The sequence below is a fragment of the Psammomys obesus genome, unplaced genomic scaffold (assembly GCF_907164565.1).
Source record: "Psammomys obesus unplaced genomic scaffold, mPsaObe1.curated_primary_1811, whole genome shotgun sequence".
Lineage (NCBI taxonomy): Eukaryota > Metazoa > Chordata > Mammalia > Rodentia > Muridae > Psammomys > Psammomys obesus.
This window is the reverse complement of record NW_026592510.1, coordinates 6,242,521-6,267,019: the sequence shown is the minus strand read 5'-3', so window position 1 is coordinate 6,267,019 and position 24,499 is coordinate 6,242,521. Positions and strand designations below refer to the sequence as shown.

General features: G+C 41.2%; 1 protein-coding gene across 2 annotated transcripts in view; it reads right to left on the bottom strand.

The window, feature by feature from the left end:
• Positions 1-24,499, bottom strand: part of Prkg1 (protein kinase cGMP-dependent 1) — a 1,075,213-nt gene that overhangs the window by 985,876 nt on the left and 64,838 nt on the right. Inside the window, exon 1 of one of the 2 annotated variants that reach the window (XM_055613859.1) lies at positions 8,385-9,248. The exons of the other annotated variant lie outside the window; for it this stretch is intronic. Coding sequence (XP_055469834.1) covers positions 8,385-8,695 — 311 coding nt within the window. The 5' untranslated portion in view covers positions 8,696-9,248. Of the gene's footprint in view, positions 1-8,384; positions 9,249-24,499 lie in introns of those variants that run through there. 2 annotated transcript variants of the gene reach the window in all.

Genomic DNA, 24,499 nt, shown 5'->3' with positions numbered 1-24,499 from the left:
ATTATCACCTGAGAAGATAATAACTGAATTCCAAATGTGAACAGACTCCTATTGGGGACCATTACCAACATCTTGAGGAGTTTCAACTGGGGGTTGAAAGCAAGAAGGAAATGCAGAGCTAGCTGGGACAGTGGTGAGCTCGTAGCGCTGGGGACAGGATTCTTACATCTGCCAGGTCCCTCCCTGCAGGCATACCTCAGGCCTCTCATCTGCCAGCTGTTGCCCAGATATGTTCTCTCAGACCAAACTGTCTGGGAAGGGGGCTGAGAGGCTGATGTGCTTGTTCTGCTTTCGCTGAAACCTCCTTGGAAAGTACTTCTCAGCTGGAGCTCAAGCTGTTTGCCTTAAAAGGATAAAATATCTGTAAGGGGGAAAAAAAAGCTAGCTGGCTGCAGAGGCATCTCATACCAGACAGAGAAACGCTACAAGCCCTGTACTGCTCTTCCAAGAGGAGTGTGTCTTTGTCTCTCCTTCATCAATTTCAAATTTCCTAGCATCAGCTGGGACTCAAGGGAAACAGTCTCTCCTTGCTAGCAAGGCCACCGCCCCAGCAAAAGTGGACAGCAAACTTGGGATGATGGCTGATCCCCATGTGTATTTGATGGCTGGCCAGGACTTGTGACTGGCTGGAAAGAGGAATCACGCTTGCCGGTTGAACAGAGCTGTTGATGTTTTTGTGTGGCCAGGACTGCTGCAGGCAACACTGGAATCAGAGTGAGATGGACAGTCCAGCTGTGATGGGTAACGCCCAGCTGGAGCTGCCTCCTTCCGCCAAGAGCATCATCTGCTCCCAAGGAATGGGAAGTCAAGGCATCTGCAGCATGAGGAGCCAGGTGGGCTGATGAAGAGAGGCTCAGTTCTGAATGGAGAAGACCGTCATCTCTGGACTGAAATATATAACTATTCAATAAGCCCAACCCCACAGCGACTGAATCAGTCTTGCTGGTGGCACCCAGCAAAGATGTGTTTAAGAGTTCCCTCTGCAGTTTTCTAACAAGCAAGTATGGCTGAGAATAAATGTGCTGTGGGGAACACTGCCTACTTACTTAGGAGAATAAACAATAAGACTAATGCTTACAATCTAACAAAAAAAAATAATAAAATGAAATAAAACCCACCACTGATTTTGCAAGCCAGTAAACATTTTGGCCCATAGAGGCGTTCAATTCCGTAGACGAAAAATTTATCCTGGTCCTGCACACACAGCGTACCCTGTCATCCCCTCATCACAGCGGCTCCACGTTTCGTTTCACATTGGAACTACCTTAGGAATCATTTGAAAAACTCCGATTTTAATTCATTTGTAGTAAAACTTAGGCAATGAGATGATTCTAATGTGCAATCATGTTTGGGGAAAAGTCCTACCTAACATCTCCCAAGGTTTCTTGGCTTCTTCGTCACCTGTGGGTGAACAGACACTTTCCTCATAACAGCCTATGTGTTCTTCTTAGGTTCTGTAGTTAACTAATGCTTGCAGGCTTTGGGGAAGTGTAAGAACTTACTAGCTGTTGAGAAAGGCTCCACCGGCTCAAATTCTGGTTCAGATTTTTAGTGGAAAAAAAAAAACTGAGCAGTGTGAGCATAAGCCTTACATTCTAGGAGTCTAGCAGCAATTAAGGAAGACATTACAACAGCAAGAACTACACCTAAAGAAGCCAAGCAAGAAAGAGGGCCCTGGGTAAGATGATCAGTCCTCACTCAGAAAGACAAACAGGATGGACATTGGGAGAAGGAGAAAACAGGAAACAGGACACGAGCCTACCACAGAGGGCTTCTGAAAGACTCTACTCAGTGTACCAAAGCAGATGCTGAGACTCATAGCCAAAATTTGGGCAGAGTGCAGGGAATCTTATGAAAGAAGGGGGAGATAGTAAGACCTGGAGAGGTAAGGAACTCCACAAGGAGAGCAACAGTACCAAAATATGTGGGCACAGGGATTTTTTTCTGAGACTGATACTCCAACCAAGGACCATTCATGGACATCTGAACCTCTGCTCAGATGTAGCCCACGACAGCTCAGTATCCAAGTGAGTTTCCTAGTAATGGGAACAAAGACTGTCTCTAACATGAACTCAGTGACTGGTTCTTTGACCATCTCCCCCTGAGGGGATAGCAGCCTTGCCAGGCCACAGAGGAGGACAATGCAGCCAGTCCAGGTGAGACCTAATAAGCTAGGGTCATATTGAGGGGGAGGAGGACCTCCCCTATGAGGGGACTTGGAAAGGGGCTTGGGAGGAGACTAGGGAGAGAGGGTGGGGTTGGGAGGGAATGAGGGAGAGAGCTGCAGCTGGGATATAAAGTGAATTCACTGTAATTAATATAAAAAATGAAATAAAAAATAACTTAAAAAACTATGAATAATCAAAAAAAACTGGGATGCCAGCAGCTTCCATACATGTCCATGCTGTGAGCACATCCCTACACAATGTACACACACACATGAGAGAGAGAGAGAAACATACATACACACAAACACAGAGAGAGAGAGAAAAAAAGAGACATGATGCAGGTTAAGCAGAGAAAAGATGTGGCACAGAGTAAGTGTCCCATGAAAGTTAGCATAATGGTGGGGGGAGGATGATGGTGATGGTGATGGTGATGATGGTGATGACGGGCAGTATCATCCTTGACCTGCTATTTCAGAACAGCTACGTGCTGACATACTGCCCTTTCCTCTGCACTGAAGCCTGCAGACAGGCCGCCAATCCTTTCCTGATGTTAGGCTAACTAATGCTTCAAAGGAAAGCAGTCAAAATAGACATTGGTCTGAAGAGAAGTATGCATGATTTTCTGCCAGTATCTAAGCATGGCTTCCCCAGAGGGGAAGCAAGCTTTCAGATATGGTCCTGCTCAGTTTTTCTCCACATAGGACTACCTTTCTTGAAAACTCTGTTCTAGTATTTGGGGTATATTTATATGTCCATAGAGTATATTGCTACTTTCAAACTTCCTGGGAAATATAACACAGCTCCAACAATGCTCCTCTGGCCCTGTCCCATTCACTCTACTCCCCTGTCTTTTATATTAATAACCATGATCATAAGATTCCATTCCAAGTCAAGACCTTTCTGAGAGTGCACTACTCTTAGTCCCATCTTGTGTGAAACGTCTGTTTTGTGTAGCTGCAGTTTTTGTGGCATTGTTTATATCTATATGTCAGTTTGGGAGAGAGAACATACCCCTGACCTTATCAACAAAATTGTACTTAGAGAGTTCAAGCAGGCACTACAGATTTGACTTCTCAAAAAAAAAATTCTTTAAGGAGAGAGCAAGGAAGGCAATCATTACAAAGGATGGTGGGAGGGAGCAGAAGTGGCATCAGAAGGCTGAGTGTGAGGAAGTACAGAGGAGCTGTCGCAGGAGGGGTGGCAAGGAACACCAGCTCAACAATTCGGATTAGGATTCAAAATGCCACAGATGTGGTTTTATAATAAGCTGTTGAGCGTGCTGGTAAGTGCTGTTTTGAGCATGTGAGTATTTGTCACATTGTCTGCGTTCGCAGAGCCAGGAAGTCAGAGGGCCTGGGATGCCAGCAGCAATTCCAGTGTCTTGGGATGGGCAGCAGCACCTATGGTAGAGATAGCAGAAAGAGCAGCAGCCTGGTGTTCAAATATGGTTGCTAGGATACCATGGAGACCCTCCATTGCTAGGCAGACAGGGGGAAAAAATGTTCCCATATGCCTTATAACCTGCAAACTACAACAATGGAAATATCGCATGTCTTATTCTCCCCTTTCCTAACAGATATCCATACCCACCTCCTTAGTAAAAAATAAACAGTGGGAGCTTGGAAATGCACCCCAGTAGGGCAAGGAAGCTGGTCATTTATATTCTCAGGCAGTCCCTGGAGCTACTCTATTTAAGGCTTGTCTGTCTTTTCATTATAAGTTCTGTTTTAGGGGCAAGCAACTTGACTGTACTTCCAAACCCCCTAACAGGATATTCAGCAGCATGATCCCATAGAATGTTATAAAGCCTTTGCAAGACTTCTGTTTCCCTGCATAGGCAGTAATGTCAAATTAATGTTCAGACTTAAATTGGAAACTATTATAATAACCTGAGGTCAGACTTTAACTCCCCCCCCCCACAGAAGCGGGGGAGATGAATTTCAATAACTAACAAAATTGCATTCCCATCTACATCAGTCTGCCCAGATATGTGAGGAATCTGCAGAGCTGGCCGATGGCATATAACTAGGCTGTTTTCAATGGGAACACTCAGAAAAGCACTCAGTTTCTTTAAGAGGGGACCTTGGTTTCTTTAAGGGTCTTACTTGCCTGTTTTTTTGGTTAGGTTAGACATCTTACCTAGCTAGTACAGTTATGATGGAAGGTTAGAACCACGTCCTGTTATTCAGAGCTTCACCACTAATAACCAGCCCTTGGTAAACACACACACACACACACACACACACACACACACACACACACAATTCTTTATCATTCTAAAAACAAACATATGTCCCTCTTAACCCAGTTTATACAGCCCTAGAACCTGAGCTATTTAGTTCCCTCCACAGCACTCTAGCAGAGCTGCTGATTTGCCACCATTCTCTGGGTCCCTCTCTCGGCTGATGGCTTGAGCTGTATCTCTCCAACCCACAATCCTCTCACTCCTCCCTTCACATTACAAGATGCCTAAACCATGGCAGTCTTGCCAGCACTGCAATGCAATAGCACATACTCCGGGGGAGCTCCTGACACCATACAATGCAACAGGAGCCACCAACTGTTTTTTTTGTGAACTGTTCTGCATTCCGCCTTTCTCAGTTTTCTAAAATATTTACTTGTATACTATTACTGAGTCCCTTGCTAACTCTTTAACGGTGAGGGTTATGTGCCTTCCAATATTTTCCAGGTACCACGTGGCAGGTACCTCAGACAAGTATTAAACTGACTTGCAAGGCCCATTTGAAATTTAATACTTTCAAAGAAATCTATGCTTTGATATTAGGCTATTTATACAACACACCAGAATTCAGTGATTTCCATGACTTCCTTCAGAATTAAACATAGCATTTAGGGAGACACTGTTTCTCTTAGAACATAATATCAAGGTTTAGATGATCACATAGGATCTTCCATAACTTAATTCCTCCTTAAAATAAGAAAACATATTTCTCTTTTTTTTCTTCAATTCTTCCAAAGTATTTCACAATCACAAAGTGAAACAGAACAGAACATGTCATCGGTCTCTGAAGTGAAGCCACCTCACGGGTAAAAAGCAACAGCTTTACAAAAACACACAGACATTAACAAGTTTTGATAGGAACTCAAGTCAGATAGTCCAACTGAAATGACATGGAAGCCTGTGACAGCCAAACAGAAAAGATTTGGGAACAGCGAGTGCATCTTTAGGAATGAAATGTCATGAAATAGAATTATTTCCAAAGTTCATCTGAACCACCCACCGCGTGGCCTGATCTCACAGACTGGCTGGCTGGCTGGGGCTTGGTTGTTTATTTCACCATTGAGGGCTCTTTTGCTCAATATATTTTGGAACATAGAATCTAGTGGTTTTACACTCTTAAGTAGTTCATTGGCAGCAGCATAGTACAGCATAGTGCAGACTCCAATTTGGAGAAGATCAGTTCTTCCCCTCACATCTATACATAACCTAAGAAGGGTTTAAAGGTTACCGCTACACAGACTGTGAAAGACCAACACTCACACCCCACCTCACAGGAGTATCAGAAGTATCCTCCCCTGGGAGGAATCTGGCAGAGGCTTTCTTCCAAGTCTCACCTTAAAGGGAAAACCCAACTAAAAGCCGTTAAGATGATAAAAGTTATCCAGCTACTTTCCATTTTGTACTGCTTTTTACCCTCAAAATGATCCATTATTAGTAAGAATAAGGAAGTTTGAAACATCGTAGTTCTCCAAAGGCAGCCTCAGTAAGGGAACGCTAGATGATCCTCTCCAATCGTCAGATAATTGAACAGAATATCAGCTGGTCAGTTAACTGCGTCTCCTGGAAAGATCTCCAAAAACTATGAGGAACGTGCAGCTGAAATCAGTTTCAGTCTACTTACTTTCACCTCAAGCTTAACTTAATCTTTAGGAAAGTGATTAAATTTAAGTTGTACTAAAGATTAAAGGTATAAACAACTGTTGCCAGCAAGTTGGAATAATAAAAATATTCAAACAAAATACAAAAGAAAAGTTTTTAGATTGACACATCTTCTTATTTCTATGTGGAGCTTATCTTGTCCACATAATGGACAAGCCACTCAAATGGCATAGGAGAATAACTGTTTTGCCTAAAATATACTTATTTTCTCCTAAGAGAGGTACACTATCATTCAAGGCAATTCCGGTTTCCTTAATCTAAGTGTGAAAAAAGAACAGATGTTTTTTTTTCCAAAACTATTTAAACTTGGAAGACATTTTATCATGTTCTCCAATATAATCCCTCAGAGTTACAAAGCTCACAGGGTGATACCACCTTAACAACTGAGTCCTTTAAAGATATCAAATAAGTACTGGGATGCTAAACATTCTTCGACAGATACAATGTTTGTCCTACAGGAATGCCACAAAGTATGTGCTCCTATAATTTTGTTTTCTATTGTTGTCTTTTATAAACACTAGTGTTCTGGATCAAACACCAAGAGTCCAAAGTCTTCTAAATGTAGCACATTCCACAGTTCATTCTCAAATAGAATGCTTAAGTGGAGTTATCAGCTGGACTGATCGCACTGCCTCTAAAAGCCCATTAAAACGGTCTTTTTAGAAAAGCAGATTTTGTTCTGGATTACTCCAAAGTCCTGCAGACATGAAAATGGCATTCCTATAGAATATTTTATAATACCAATAGCCGTCTCCGAGTCATATTTTTAACATGCAGAACTTGGCCCAGGGAAGACTACCCTGTACCTTGTTTGCTGCAACAGGCGAACATGCCAGGAACTGCAAATTAATTTATCAAAGAAAGCTCCAATGGGTTGAGATAATTCAGGTTTCTGAGACTAACTGAAACCAGCTCCTCTCTCATGGTAACGTGGTAAGGATGGAATCTCAGAAATATGTATCCTTATCAACTCTCCCCTACTCCACAGAAGGCAAACTCCTTCTTCAGCTAAGCCTCCGGATGATTCACGCGGAGGGGGAGGAGCCAACATGTATAGATTCGACTTGTAAGTTTTCAGAAGTCTATATAGTAGGTGCCCATAGACCCCTCCCATCAGAAAGATATAAAATGGAGACAACAAAGCATTCACTCTCCCCTCTTACGAATTCACCGTGTTTATGAAGTAAAGGGTTCCCAGGGACCTTCTGTTATTATGTAACACGTGTCATCCCAGCCGAGTTAGGTAGTTAAAAGCAGGACCACAGAATCCTCTGCTTTACCAATTATGTCATTACTATTAATTAAAATGCCATTCAGATGGTGTTCTGGTTCTGTTACCGTCCTGTCCCTGCTGCTCGCTCTCCATATGGACTCCGGGGTTGAGTGTTGTGTAACAAGTTTCATTCAGTGTTCCCATCCAAGTTATGAATCCCACTGCCATCAGAAGTACACGGCTCTCTGACATGCAGGAACGGCCGCGGAGTGGCTTGAAGCCCGAGTGTGAGGCAAAGCGTGGTTCACGCTGGCAAAAACGTGTGCTTGGCTACACTGCCCCTGAAAATACACGAGCCCTCTGGGGAAATGAAAGTGTTCATTAGTAACCATGTGAAAATTCCTGTAGGAAAACAAGTAATATTCTCTCTCGGATATTATGAAAATATTTTCTTTTAAATCATCAACAGACTAGGTTTCCATGTATGGCTTATAGATGTCACTCAACTCAGGAATTTAAGAAAAATTCTTCTGTTTTATATGTATTTCCACTTAGTCTTTCACACCTTGATGGTGGCAGAACGTCAGGTTTGAACGGTACCAGCATGAAGCGCTGGCGGCATGTAGAAAAATCCAGGGGAGCCACAAGAACATGGAAAGTCGGGGCAACATTCAACGCATTTCATTTCAGTCTGATGAGCCTGCAGTTAGGATTTTCCAGCTGGCCAGGTTGGCTGGGGCTTTGGGAGAGACTGGGGCTCTGATTCCTCCATTCAACAGTCACTCACACAAACACACACACACACACCTGGGGCGCATCCAAACTCTATGTACGGTAGGTGGCCTATATGGACGTATATGTATATTTTTAAAATACCTTGTCATCTGACAAAGACACGAAAGCAACGGATGTGCGGGGAGTCTGGCCCCGAGAAACGTGCACAGCCCCTCAAGAAGTGCGGTGAAAATGAGACGTTTCTGAGGATGAGGACAGACATGGCAAACAGGAGGGGCAGGAGCCGACAGACAATACAGAGAGAGACCCGCAGCTCCCCACCGCCTGGGCGCCGCACGGACCCGGGCGGGCGCGCAACCCTGCTTACTGTGGGCTCTTGGGGTAGAAGGGCAGGGTCACGTGGCTGAGATCCTGGATGTCGAAGGCGGTGGGCTCCGCTGAGATCGCCTGGCGCTTGGTGCGCGGCTCACCCTGCAAGGTGCTGGCGCTCTGCTTCTGCGCCTGCTGGGTGGCCGGCCGGATCACCGAACGGTACTTGTCCAGTTCGTTTTGCAGCTTCTGGATCAGTTCGTCCTTCTGATCCAACTCCAGCTCGAGCTCATCGATGAGAGCATCCCTCTGCCTCAGCTCCTCGATCTTCTCCTGGAGCGCGTACTGTAAATCCCGCAGGGTGCCCATGCTCCTCCGGGCTGCCGGGGGCTCCTTCCTGCCTCTGCTCCACGTCTTGGGGCTTTCTCCCCTCTCGGATCAACTTTCCCTAAAGTCGCCGCTGCCTCACGAGTGCAAAAGCTTCCTCCGACTTGAGACCAAAGCCAAGCCTGGCTTCTGAGCATGCCCAGTCCGCCGCTCCAGCCGCCGAGAGTTTCAGTGTGCAGATTCCACTTCTCCGGGTTTAGGGATGAGCAAAACAGGTCCAGCCCAGGATGAACCTGAAAGGCGATGGGCGCCTCGGTGCTTGCGGGAGCACAGCCGGGGAGGCGCGGTGACCAGCGGGCGGGAGGAGGAGGACCGGGCTCCGAGGCGGTGGCTGCTCGGCTGGGGTCACCGGAGCCTGGTGCCAGAGGAAGCCAGCGATGTGTGTGGGGAGCCTGATAAAGCTCGGGGGCGCTGGGACTGTGCGGGCGGAGAGAGGCTGGAGCGCTACTTTGGAGGTGGAGAGGTGGGAGGGAGAGGACCCGGAGCGAACTGGAGAGGCGTCAGCGGGCTCCTGTTCCCACAATATGGGGCTAGGTTGCTGGCGACCGAGGAAGACACAGCAGGCTGTGCGTGCTAACAGCTCTGACTTCTGGAGGGACTGTGACCGCAGCCTCGTTGAGGAAAGCGGTGTGTGGCTGAGCTCTAGCGTCCACCACGACACCTTTCCCAAGGGGAGCGCCTCACACAGGTGTCTAATGCTCGCGGAGAAACTTGCCTCTGGGAGGGCGAGAGCTATGGTGCCCGGGAGAGATTCCCCGGGCACCTAGATGCCTTTGGGGGAAGGTTAGGGGTGGTGAATCTGACACCCCTACCCCACCCCCGCAAGCCTTCCCGCTCTGCTAGTCTCCCTTTCCCTTTTCTGACCTGGCCAAACTCGTATCAATTAATTTTTCTAGGGGCAAAGGCCAAAACCCCAAACGAATTTGGGCCGGAGAAGGCCTCTCAGCAGCTGCCTGGTCCCTCCCATTTGTGCTAGCATCAGTTGCGGAATGGATCGCTAGAGGCCTGGCTTCTTCCATTTGCTAGATTGGTTGAAGTGGGTGGGGGCTTAAAACCACAGAGGAGTTCCAAAACATTCTTACTGAAACGGAACCATACCTTTTTTAAACGTTACTTCCGTGACAGCCCGGGAGTTAATGAGAAATCTTTGCCAACTTTGGGGAAGATGTAAAATCGACCAATGATGGGAAAACTACAGGAGCTGTAATTGCTCTGTACCACCTCCTACTACACTAGCTCTAGCCAACCATTTCTTCAGCCAGGACCTCTCAGTGTAGGCTAAACTGCTGGCAAGGAGGTGGCGTTCCTTCAGTCCAAGAACTGGTCTCTCATCTTGGAAACACTTAATTTCAAGTCCCCAAAACAATTTACCTAATGCTTACATAAGGGCCTAATAGTTAACTAAACCGTTGCCAGCTTATCCAAATTTATAGCTTTTTAAGAATTGGGAACTTTTCATTTACTATTCTTCCATAGTCTGTGTTATAATTCTCAATAGTCTATCTACCCACCCTTTAACACTTGAACAAAACAGATAGAAAATACATTAAAATTAAGTTGCAATACACAACTACTGCCTGGAATCTCAAATTAGCCAAGGACACAAATCTGTCTTTAAAAGGGGGAGGGGGTGGATTTCTTATTAATTCCCTTGAATACACAGCATTTTGAGCTAAGAATATACAGTACACAGTATCTGAGCTAAGAAAGCAGGAAAGAGAAAGCCTACTAGCCATTAGCACATTAACAAGTCTGTTTCTTTCTTTCTTAATTTCAGTTATGCTCCTTGGTAATTAGAGGTGCAAATAAAAAGGATATGTAACCCTAAACATTTTCCACAAAGGCTATGATCTAATTCTCTCTACAAATGACTTCATGTGCGTTCTTTCCAACAGGAAACTTTGAAGTACATTTGCTTCAGAATGCAATATAAAAAGTGCACAGGTCGTGAAATAGTTCCAAAAGATAGCCGTAAATAAGAGTTCTGAAGTGCTGTTGTTTTCCTTAACAGTCATCTTGAGCAGAAGTCTGTAACTCTGTGTGACTGATTGCATCCTCCCTTCTGGGACAATTTCCTCTTCTCGGGCAAAGGTCCAGAACTTTAGTTAACCTGTGGGAATTCTCTACTTCCTTGGGAAAATGTTTAATGCTAAATATTTTTTTTCTTATTGATTTATTCTTGGGGTCCATAAAGCCAGGAGTTTACATCTAAAAATGTATCACAAACAATGGATGAGAGACTTTGTTTTGGTTTTAGGCTCCCTTAAGACTTCAGTGAGGATACTTAATGTGTCCCAGCAGAAGATACAAAACATACTGCCTCACTTGTCTACAAGGGAAGAAGAGAAGAAAAAGGGCCTAATATTAGATTTGAAAGAGCACTTCAGCCATAGATATTCAGAATTTTCACCAAAGTGGAGGTTTTTCAATACGAAGCAGAATACTTTTAAGTGTGAGAAGTCCCCACAAACTACAGCATGAACTCACAAGACAATCTCATGTAAAATAAATGTCTCAAAGTTCTGAAGGTGCTCCATGGTGGATCTGACATCTGCTGTAATAAGCAGAGAAAGTGAAGGGTTGAAAGGGGCTGACTATTGCAAATGACTTACACTTCGAAAGGGGAATCAAGGCACAGAATATACTGTTAGACTGTAAGGGATAAGCGTGTGTGTGTGTGTGTGTGTGTGTGTGTGTGTGTGTTATTTATTCTTCCCTCACATCCTTCCCTGCAGCTCTCCCCCTTCTTCTCCTTCCACCCCTCCCCCAACACAACTACTCTCTCTCCCAGATCTACTTCTCTTCTACTTTCCGTCAGGATTCTTGACCAGCACTGGGAATAAATTTTATTTGAAAAGCCAAGATCCTGAAATTATCTTTTAATGAACAAATTATTTATACTCTGAATCTATAGCGAACTTTAAAAATATTTATTGTTTTTATATGTTTGGTTGTGAGACTAGCCTTTAATGGCTGAGCCATCTCTCCAGCCTTCACTTTTAAATTATGTTCATTTGTGCCTGTGCCTGTGCCTGTGCCTGTGCCTGTGCCTGTGCACATGCATACACAAATGGTCTCAGCGGTCAAAGGATACTTAACAGTTCCCAGGACTCAGGTACAGGTGGCTGTGAGCTGCCTTATATAGGTCGGGGAAACAGAAACTGGGAACAGAACTCTGGTCCTCTGGAAGAGCAGTACGTGCTCTCAGCCATTGGCGCCCCTTCTCCAGCCCCATCCATAGCAAACAAAATTGATTGAACTAATGTAGAATTTCAAACAAAAATCTATTTTCCCCTCATTAGGAAGTAGCTACCATAGATCTGGAATGGATGCCACTGACTACCTGGCCGGGATGAAGCCTTGATGGTATACAACAGCTGTTACAGTGATGCAGTCCCCAAGGAAGTGAGTTCCCACCCTAAAGTTCTGCAGTCAGCCCAGAACCTGATTTCATCAGTCTTCCTTTCTCTTATCTTTAACAGGAGCAAACAAACCTTTCTTTAATCAGACCAAAATAGACTGTGGAACTAACTGCGCTCTTCAGCTTTGCACCCAACTCATGATTAGGAATAAGCTTACCATGCCTTCCTTACTTCAGTCTTAGAATCACTTAATGAAATAGTCAGTAGGTAGTTTTGTTATGATACTGGCTATTTCTTTAAGAATAGAGTCTGTTAGAATCCTTCACTTCACAGTGTAATTAGCTTCAAAAGAACTATGACAGTCTTATTGTACCGTTGTCCATCCCACGGGTGCTAGATTTCCTGAAAGAGAATTGAGTTTGAAATGTCCTTGAACAAAAAAAGCAAGGTGTGGCTGACCCCTCATACTGATGGAAGCCTTGCCTTGCAGGAGACCACACAAGAGCTAACACTATCAGGTACTTCTAGAGCACTCTCCATAATTCCTTACCATTGCTGGCAGGCATAAGCTTGCTCTGAGTCGCTGGTCATAACCAGGATCACAATAAGCAATTTTCTTGAACACGTATGGCAACCCTAAAAGCTGGACATTATTTTATATTGTTTTATTAACAATGTCAGAGGAGCTCGAGGCACAGAATGACCCCACCTAATGGACAGAAAGGCCGCATTCAAATCCTTACCGTTTGGCATGGGCTCAAGTGCCTGCTCCTTACTGCATGACAGGACAGGACTTTCTAGTGCCCCTGTCGTTTGGCTTCTGAATCCAGAGAGACAATATGGACTGTCTTGACTCTGGCAAGTTAGAAAAGGGAGACGTTTGGAAAACTCTTAAAGAACAAGCCTAAGACGTTTCAGTCTTCTCCCCAAAGGAGTCTCAACTCTAGTACTATTTCATCCTGCTTTAGGGCAACTAACTGATACCCATTTGCCTGGGACTGACCTGGTTTTAATACTAAAATTGTTTAGGATTGTCCTAGTTTTATAAGCGAGAGTCCTAAGTGGCAAACTAAAAATCCACTTGCATATTTGTTTATGTGAAGATGTAAAAGACAATTATCTTATCTCCATGTATCATAATATAGCACAGACATTGCAAACAAAGATGAGTAAGGCAATATCTTCCTAATTGTGCTTTGGAAAGTTAAAAAAAAAAAAGAGGGTGCTAGAATCTCTTTTGGTTTATTGCTTTTATAGAAACAATTAACATTGGTTTCTTGTGAATGAAGCACAATAGTTTGAACACTTGCTATTTTATTCACTCATAGAATTAAATTAGTCTTATGATTGCATTTGGGGAGGGATATTTGATTATAAATAATCTACATTTAGGGGCTAAGGAGATGACTCAAATGTTAAGTTCATTGGCTGTTCTTCCAGAGGACACGGGTTCAATTTTCAGCATCAACACAGTGAAGGACGATGATCTGAGGCCCTTTTCTAGCCTCTGTGGGTACCAGGCACAGACACAGTATTCATACATACATACACACATACATGCATACAAACATATATGCATACATACATATAGGCAAAAACACCCATACACATAAAATAAAAGGAAATGAAAATTGAAATAAAAATCTAAGCATCCATTTAAATGGCAATAATCAACAATTCTAATGTTTCAAAGTCATGGTACTTCAATGGCAAGTTCCCCATGAAAAACAAAAACAAAGACATTGATGACAAAAATTTCCTTTGGCCACTTGGAAAGCTATAGTGAGTGCACCGAAATTGCTAATGTGCTTAGTACTTAATACTGAATTAGTGTCATGCCCAATACTGGCTAAAATGAATTCTCGGAGTCAATGGCTTAAAGTGGTGGTAAATTATTTTTGAACCTTAGGCTAAAACAGTCCTTATTAAAATCCAGGCACTAACAGAATGAAGGCTTTTTTTTTTTTTTTTCACTCATTACCAAGCTGTCCATTGCTAATGCCAGAATAATAAATTTTTAAGAAGAAAAAGATTGTATTCTTCACAAACGTAAATTTTGAAATCCAAAAAATATAATTTAAAATACTTTATTAAGTCAGGTACACACTTGTAATCCCAGCTCTTGGGAGACAAGGCACAAGGATCTTCTCTTCAGGAGTAACCTGGGCTACATAGCGAAACGGTCTTTCCAAGTTAAGGCTTCTCTCACAGAAACACTATTTTTGATTTCTCAAATTTTATTTATTTCATTTTTTTTCTGTGCATGAGTGTTTTGCCTGCCATTTATATATGAGAACGACATTCCTGTGTGATGGCCACAGAGGACTGAGAAGGGCATCAAATCCACTGACTGTAAAGCTCTGACAGTTGTAAGCCAAGTGTAGGAGCTGGGAGCAGAGCCCAAATCTTCTGCAAGAGCAGAAAGTGCTTGAAACCTCCAAGCCATCTCTCCAGCCCCTCTTTTCACTGAATGTTAAGCCCAGAAAGCACACAAATGAGCATGCAACACCCAAATATCTCCCATTTATGATTAATACATTACACTTTCTCCATTCCACTTCAGTGATTCTGGCATATAAAATCCACATTGTTTTCCTAATTTAAGGCATCAATATTTTTCACAAAGTATTCTAAAACAGCTGCTGTTAGCCCTTACTGGGCAGTGCCCTTGCAATTCCATAAGCGCCTCCTGTTACCTTACTGGAAAATCTGAACTTTAAATTGTGTTTCATTGAAAATCCCTGTGGGATGTAGTTCTTTGTAAGTATGAGTGAACTTAGTCTGTTTTGTTCTTTAAACAAGGTTTTTAGCTGTTCAAATTATTAATGTAGAACCTGTTAGAAGTAATTTTAAAATATTTTAATTTTGAAAACTCTGAGAATATCTGTGGTACTAATTTATTGTCCTTGAATCTCAAAAGGTAACATGGCAGGAATATGAAAACGAAGAGAAATTTCTTTATTTGTTTTTCGTTGTATGATATAACTTTAAATTACATTGTATTGATCAGTAAACTTATTCTGTGGTGATCCCAGCAGTAAGAGGCAGAGGCAGGGAGATCTCCATGCTCGAGGCCAGGCTGGTCTACAAAACGAATTCCAGGACAGCCAGGGCTACTCACAGACAAATTCTGTCTCAAAAAACAAAAACCAAAACTCCACATTTTGTATTTTTAATGTTTTAAGAAAGCAGGATCGATGTCATATGACCTGGGAAAGCATAACTCTGTGGTTACTATGTCCCTTTGACACTGCTTCTGTTTTAAATAGTCCTTACCTGCTGGTAGAAACTGGCTATCCTTCTCCTAGATATTTTGTCAGTCTAAATTTAAAGTGAAGGAAATCTACTTTTTTTTTTCTTGTGAAACCATTGTCATTATTAAGTTGGGAAAGTACTGAAGATGGAGAGCAGGAAGGGAAATATGCCAGTGAATGAATATTGAATCAGAAAGTGAAATGACTGACTTATGTGAGAGAGAATTTTATGTAATTGTGAGAAGAGTGAGGAAAGAACAGTTACAGGAAAAACATACTGTCTTCAAAGGTATCTCCACGCTCACCAACTTAACAGTCAGGCAAATGTCCCTTCTCTTCAGATTAAGGAGACTTCTATACTGTGACTTTCCTACAGTCACCTGAGATAGATGTTCATAAATTCATCTTTCTTTTGAGGAGAAAATGAAGTGCTAGGCTGCTAAAAGGATGTCATTCCATTTCAGAGCCAAGATAGGTTCGCTGATGCTTATGAGAATATCACGCTTGGAGCAGGGCAGAAGCCCTAGGTTAGGGCTCACGGGATGTGAAAATCTGCAATGTATCCTAACCAACTGCAAAATTATCAGTCACCTCCTCTAACAACACCTTTATGCAATGTTCAGTACTTCCTCTCTACTCTAGTTTGTATCCTGAAAACTTCACTTTGGCAAAGCACAGAAGAAGGCTTATCAGTGTCTCAGATGTAACAGACAAATGTGTAAACATCTTCCGAAGATGTTGGGGAAATGGCTCAGTTTTTAAAGCGCTTTCCAGGCAAGCGTGGAGATCTGAGTTCAGATTCCCAGCACGAATATCAAGTGCATGGAAAGCCAGGCAGGCATGCCATCCCTGCACTGGGGAAGAGGGGACAGGAGGAGCCCTGGAGCTTGCTAGACAATCGGTCTTGTGTGGCCTTCACCAAATCTGTGGATCTTGGGTTCAATGAGACAGTGTCTTTAATAATAACGATGATGATGATGATATAAAGAGCAATAGATAAGAGGTCCTCAACCTGTGGGTCACGACCCCCCCGGGGGGGGAGTGAATCAAAGTATTTTGTAAAGGGGGTTACCTAAAATCATTGGAAAGCACAGGTATTTACATTAGGATTCATAACAGTAGCAAAATTACAGTTATGAAGTAGCAATAAAAATAATTTTAAGATTGGGGGTCACTACAACATGAGCACAACAATTAAAGGGTCGCAGCATTAGGAAAGTTGAGCACCATCGCAATAGAAGACAGTCTAATTTTAGCCTCCACATGAAGCACACACACCCAACACCAACAGGCACAGGCCCATTTTTGGTATTGTTTTGTATTCTTTTATTATCATTTCTTACAATTTATTCAATTTGTATCCCAGCTGTGGCCCTCTCTCTCGTCTCCTCCCAATCCAGGCCCATTTTTATACCCATACATATACTTCCTCTCCCACACAAAGAATACTCCAAACAGCGAAATATGTTGCCTAATGTCAATGGGCCAAAAGAATAAATATAAAATCAAGGCTTTTACACTCTTGTACTTTCACAGTGTAGTCAGTGTCTGTCTTGAACCATTTCATTATGTAAGAATGTTTTCCCTCAAAGATCAGACTTAGTTAGTGTGGAAAATTCAGTCATGTTTTCCATAGAGCACAATGCAGGCAAAATTCAATCTTCCTTAGGAGCTCATCGATGTTAACTATTCACCCATTTTAAGTGGAAATATTGAAGGCGAGAGGGGAGCTTCAAAACACCTGAGTCATCAAATGATTAAAGTGATTACTGCTAAAGTGGACAACTTGCTGGTTTTTCAACTCTCCACTAATAAGAACCTACCCTTTTGGGCAGCAGGGAAACTGTCAGAGAAGGCAGGCTTCAATTCCACACATAAGCAAAACACAGAAAGAGCAAGAGAACCCAGGGCCTTCCAGAGTTCAGCGTCATCCTGTCCTTGGCTAGACATGTCTTCAAAATTAAAACAAAAATGGCAGCAACATTTGCTGTGATTGGGCACCCATCCCTCTTAGAAGAAAAAAAGGGAGTCTTCAATCTTTATTAGTAATATTCACCTCGGGATTTTTATATAAAAGAGCATCAAGATTGTTAAGCTCAACATCCTACTCTGTATTCTGGAGAAAGCTGAAAGCAAAGAAATTAGATAACTCACCCAAGAAAGAGGCAAGTCTGGAACTCATCTCCCTGTTCTCGGCACACTGGGGGTTTTAATTTTGATATTCTGAGAAAGCACTTAGTTTTGAATTGTACTTAATTACACATTTATTCCCATTTCTTGAAGGTAATTTTAATGATGGTCTTGGTGACACTGAAAATAATACATAAAACAAAATAGTATAGTGTAGGTTCCACAGAAGAAAAACCATGCAAAACTTTGTCTTCTTAGGCAAATGGCATGATTTAACTTTTTGCTACCTAAAATTCAAGTGTTGCATATGTATTGATTTTGCTTATTCATGCTGTCAGTGAAATACACTCTTCTTTCACATTATCTACAAATGGGCATCTAAGCTGGTCCTAGTCCCTGGCTATGGTGAACATACAGCTTTATATGGATGTTCAAGTGTCTGGGTGCTTTGGTAACTTAGAATACCTTTGGTATAGACTGGGCAATGGTATAGCTGGGCCATGCGTAGTTCTATTTGGAGGCTGTTGTTTTTTTAAGAACACTCTAGCTATTTCCACAATAGTTTCACACATGTACACACTCACCAACAGTGAATATGTAACTCTTTTTCTCCATATGCCAACATTCCCTGCTATTTGCTTTGTTTTACGTTAGCCATTCTGACCGGCATAAGAAAGAATCTTCAGACAGCTTTGATGTGCATTTTTCTGATGCCTGAGGATGTTGAACAGTTTTCAAATACTTATTAGACATTTGTATTTCTTCTTTTGTGATCTGTCTGCGTGCCCACAAGTGGCTTTACTGGCTGGAGAATGGTTTTGGTGTGAGGTTTTTGTTGTTGTTGTTGTTTTTATGTAGTTCTTTATATGTATGTCCTAGATATTTATCTGTGAAATGGGAAGTTGGCAATGTTTTCTTTTCCCATTCTATAAGTGTTCTCTGCACTTTCTGATTGTTTCCTCAGCTGCACAGAAACCTTTTAATTTCACACAATCCCGTTTCTGAAGTCTTGGGATTACTTGCTGTCTATGCAGTATTTGTAAAGCGATACTGATCTCTTCCTTGGCCTTTCTAGTATTACTACACAGAGAAGCTTGATTTGGTGAACATGAAAATTCTGCCTTACGACTCTCAGTAAAGAGAAGCGTTGGGGACAATTTGGAGCACATCAGTCTGCTATAGAAAATAAAATATATTTTTAAAAAAAGTCTTTGAAGTGTCTGCTTAGTTCTCTAAACCAGAGAGCTTTTTGTGCTACTGTGTGTCTCCACGTGATGTTAAAAAATGCATTGTGCTCTGCACCTGTGACCTGGAGCGTGCCTGGCACATACCATGGAGGAAAAAAAAGACCCTCTGAGTGGACAAAGGAGGCAGATGCACACAAATTATTTATACTTCACCTTCTTGGGCCATGATATTTACAGAAAATAGCCATTCCAATGACTTTTTATTTCTCTTTAGATACAGCTCAACCCTCTGCCCATTACAAAGTCTTTATAGTCATTGAAATATAAAAGATAATTATCACCAAAAATATCAAGTTTGTTTCAAATTTACAGGAAATGGATTGATTATAGCACCTACTCCTAGAACTCAAATGTTATGACTTGCTTGAGTCTCTGCAATCATATGACTGACCATGGCTCATTGATAATTTTAAAGAATAATAAGTTCAAATATTTAAAATGATAACAGCAAACGCAAGACAGTAAAGGGGCATTTCACATCAAGTACGAACTTTCACAGCTTCCATTCCCATGTTTTGCCTATGTTAACTGTATAAAAGTTCATTAAGTTGTATAAACTTGGGTCTTGTTAATTTGGGTGTGTAATGTTTTTATTTATGAGTGAGATTTCCTACAATAAAGTCTGTAAAATTAAAACACATTTTCAAAGTTTATTAGACTTCTCAGGTTTCATAATATGCAACCATCTAAAGAAAAGCCAGACAACTTAACGCAAGCATTCCCCCTGCTTGGGAGATTTCTCATGGCTTCTCTGAGAACAGCAGTATCTGGGAACAGGGCATGCAGTCCTGGTCCCACTACTTCCAGGTAACATCTCCTCTTACAGGCACAATTTGCCCCATAGATACCCAGAGCCAATAGCATGAGAGAGAAAAACTAGATCATATGACTTGTAGTACTGTTCAAGCCATTTTCAAATTCTACCTCTTTAAATGAGGGGTAACTTGATAATTCCATGCTTCGGTTCTCCCTTTAGATAGCTCTCCTTCTGATAATCCTCCTATGTTAGTCCATTATATTGTCCTCTACAGCTGCACTCAGAGTGATTTATGAGCACATAGTATGCAGATATTTGTTAAATAAGTAACCTCTCCTATAAAACTGCAAATTGCTGAAAACAAGGATCTCTACCTATTTTGTCAGCATCTAGCATGAGAAAATCCTAACTATATATTTGTCAATTGCACTGAGAAAATAAATAGAAGAACGAATGAATGAATGAAAAGCAATACCATCAAGAAAGGTGGATAAGGCGACAGCTCTTCTGTTGAATGGTGAAATGTATGATAAATGGTTTCCATTAAAGGCTTAGTTTAAGCCTTTACATATGTAATAAACCACATATATTAGGCTCTTAGGTTAATGACGTGATTCTTTTTTTTTTCCACAATGAAAATCTCAGACACCACTTGATAAACAACAGAACTGTCTGTTTAAGATACAGGCATAACTCTGGTTTCTTCCTGTCACCTTGAAATTTCCCTAGACAATAACACTTCTTGATACCCAGCCATTTCTTCAGATTACAGCAAGATGATCGACTCTCTATCACACTTCAGATCATCATGATCATATTTCTTGTTAGGTAGGCAAATGACATGCTGCCTTCATGGTCTGCTGGTACCTGCATGGCATAGCCATTGAGCAATGCTAACCTTATTTCTTCCACAGTTTCAGCTTCTCCTTCCAAAGGCTGTCTAGGGGCCAGTATCTTTGGAGTAGTCCTTCTTGCTATATACTTCTTTCCAAAACCTACTAAATTATGTTACGATTTTGGAAGCAGGGGCTCCCAGTTAACAGTAACCAATCCATGTGTGACACGGAATCACTTCATTTACAGCATCTTTGGAAGTTCAGAATGAAGAAAGATGCAAAGCAAACTTATGTACAAGAAGCAAATTATATCTTCAAGTATGTTTCATTCCCCATTGGTTCTTAAAATTACAGGGGAGAAAGGAGAAAAGGAAGGTGGGGGTGGGAAACCTGGGAGGATGGAGAAAAGGGAAACTGTGGTCAGGACATATTGTATGAGAAAAGAATCTACTGTGAATAAAAAGAAAAAAAATACAAATTTCCTTCCTCCATTTTTCAGCTGGCATGTACCACCTCATCTGTCACTCTTTATTTTTCTCTGTACAATATCAAATTTGTTCCTTTCAGTAAAATATCAATTATAATATCATAATCAATTGAACATTAATGATTTTGAGTGTTGGTGGTAACTCTAAACCTATAACACTGTTAAATAGCCCTTTAATTTAATCAAAGGACAATCATATGCTATGCTAATGTTAAGAAAGCAATATTTCTTAGGTCAAAAGTTTTTTTTTTTTTCATTTTTAAAAGTGAGAGAGACTTATAAAATTCTTCAACTTAATTATATTTGAATATAGATTTTGTGAAAAAAGTTCCATAGTAATAGGGACAGGGACTGTCTCTGACAGGAACTGATTGGCCTGCTCTTTGATCACCTTCCCCTGAGGGGGGAACAACCTTACCAGGCCACAGAAGAAAATGCAGCCACTCCTGATGAGATCTGATAGCCTTGGATCAGAGGGAAGGGAAGACCTCCCTTATCCATGAATTGGGAGAGGGACATGGGTAGGGAAGAGAGGGTGGGATTGGGAGGGGAGGAGGGAGGGAGGTAAGGGGGGATACAAAGTGAATAAACTGCAATTAATAAAAATTTAAAAAGTGAAGTTGTCCATCATTTAAAAAAACCAAACTTTTTTTTAATGAGAAAAACAAGAATCTTGTCTATGGGGTCGAGCTTTAAAGGCTTTGGCACTTGAACCCCACATGTCTCTATAAATGAAATTTAAAATACAAATGTATATATTTGTCTTTGTGTGTAAGTGGAAATTTCTATTTTTGACTTACAAATATAAGAAACTCCTGGATCACTGAGAAAACTTGAGTAATAATAAATAGTTGACTGCAAGAACGCCTTAGCAGCATATCTTTTTCCTAAAGGGACTTTTGATTGATGCAGCTATCAATGTGCTTATTCTTTTTTAAAACAACTTTCGAAAAGAGGGAAAGATACATATAAACAGCAAGAGTTAGTTTCTATGAAAGAACATTATCTTATGGCTCTATAACATCTATATTCTCCTGTGTAGAAAATATATTCTTTGCTCATTTTTAAATAAGTTTTGTAATCTCTAGTTAAGATATGAGATTTCCAAAATATAAAATCAAAGCATTACAGGATTTTAAAATATATGTTTATTTACATGGCTCATTTCTATAAATGCCCTCCATAAACACTATATACCAACAGTTCATTCACGTTTTTGTTAGCCATTAAATAACTAATTTCTGAAGCGCAAAATGCAGAACTGAAGGTCCAATTGCACCCTCTACTGTCCAAATTTTCTATACCAAGCAAAGCCCTGCATGTTTGTAAACGTGTTCATCACAGTGATAGGCAAATCACATCCATTTCCTTTTAATATTCCTGCAATATGCTTAAAAACCTAAAATATAGTTCCTAAATTTTCTTCAGTAATACAGTAAAAAATGCCATTTTTACAGTTAGTTGTGCCAAACTGTTTCCTTATGGTGACTAGACAAAGTAACGTGAAACATGGGTTACCATGCAGCTTCACTGGTGACATCAATCACCTTCTACACATGAATCCAAACAAGAAAAGACCCAATTCCTCCAAGCCCAAAATGGGAATAACATTTCTAAATACTTTATTAAGTTTGCCTGCTTTTTTCCAAGTTAAATAGCAGAAAAACATTAGGTATTCTCTAAAACTATACAGATATTTTAGAAAATTGGGGTTTCAGTTCTTGTTAGTCTCAGTATTTAAAATACCTGAGTCAAAGATAATAAATAGCCTGTTTGTATTTTTTCTTAAGCTTGCCTCTCGTTTTAATTAGACTTTTTAAATTCAAAATTAATCATTGTTCTGATTTTCTTATCAAGTTTTTTTTTTTTTTCTAATAAGGGGTTTATCTTAACCAACCCCTCCTCCAGGGAAAACCAAACAGTGCAGAATGAATCAAAGAGAGTCACTGGAATACTAGAAAATAGCAATGAACTCTGGGGTAATAGCACAGAAAAGGGGAAATCTCTGAAAGGCAAGCTGAATGTGCAAAGTTCCCCTTGAGTTATGTTACAAACAGGCAGAAAACTAGACATCGCTATATACATATTGAGACCTGAAACACTAAGATGCTGAGCATAGTTTCTAAGAGTCTCATGGACCTGGAGGGATAAATGACAGCTCTAAGGCCAAAAGGGGCAAAAGCCATGAAGCCTAAATGTTAATACCTAAAAATTCTGTCCCTACAAGACTGGATTCTCTGGATCTCTCTGTATTCACTCGGTCTATGACTGGATCAAGATGAAGTGCCCTACTATTCCTGCCTGTAAAAAAAAAAAAAAAAAAAGAGTGGATCCTCCTGAAGAAGAGGCACAGTGTCCAGAGTCAACCCAGCTCTGTGGTTTTTCACAAGGACAAGAGCCAATCAAAACAGCCACACACGCATACAACTCTATTACCAAAAACTAAGAAGAAGGAGGAGGAGAAAGAAGAAGGAAAAACACTCACAGGAGCTGCAGTTAGAACAAGAGCTGAGGTTAGAATTGTCCACTTACAATTAGCTTTAAAGTCATTGTGACAGATATGTTTGAGCAGTGAGATAAAAGTTTTGGTAATTTCAGTAGGTAAAGACAAATTATGTAACATAATTAAATTGAAATTTTAGAACTGGTAAAAGAACAGTAACTGTGGTAAAGTTCAACAGTAGAAAATCAGATAGCTAAATCAGGTGAGTCCAAGGCAAATTACTATATTATAGGGAGAGCAGGGACAGCCACAGTGCTACATTTCTGTAATCCCAGCACTAACGAGGCTGAGGCAAGAGAATTTCCATGAGTTGAGGACAGCCTGGGCTACATAGTAGATTGTAGGCCAGCCTTGACTACATGGGGAGAAGAACAGGGGTAGGGATATGGAGACAGACAAAAACAGAAAGACAGACAGAGACACCATAGTAATAGTGCTTACAATCAAGGGTAGATAGGAAGCTTGTAATAGGCAAAAATACTCCTTACATTCAATAGAGCAACAAGAAAATGAGAGCTGAGTCTTTGAGTAGAAGAAGGAAAGCTGTAAAGCAATGGAATAGTACCTTCAATGAGATCTGAAGCTATTAGAAATCTGCTCATGGAAAGACTAACTTTGATAACAAAATCATATACATTTTTAAAGAGTAAGCCCATAGACTTTGTTAGCAACCCAGCCACACTAAGAGAGACGCTAAGAGGTTTTTCAGGGACAGAAAAATAATTGGCATAGGAGAAAGCATGAGATTATAGGGAAAAAAAGAATCGTAGAAAGACAACTTAGGGGTTATATCTATAGAAATTACTCCTGTACAAGACAATGGTGACACTTTATAGCAGAAATGTGAGGGACATCACAGGTGGTGTTACTTGCTGATTGCACTCTCTAAGTAATGGTAAAATTGGTATTTTATTTATACTGTTACTACTTTTGTGATGTACTACACAATAGACTCCTATGGGTAACTACCTAAAAATAACAAACTATATGCAATGGCAAACGGAGGAGGAGCAACTATTCAAAATAAATCACTAATTCAAAGGGAAGAGAATAAAAAAGAAAAGGTAAGCTTAAAACAGGAAGGGGAACAGGGGCTGTCTCTGACGTGAACTCAGTGGCTGGCTCTCTGATCACCTCCCCCTGAGGAGGGTGCAGCCTTGCCATGCCACAGAGGAAGACAATGCAACCAGTCCTGCTGATACCTGATAGG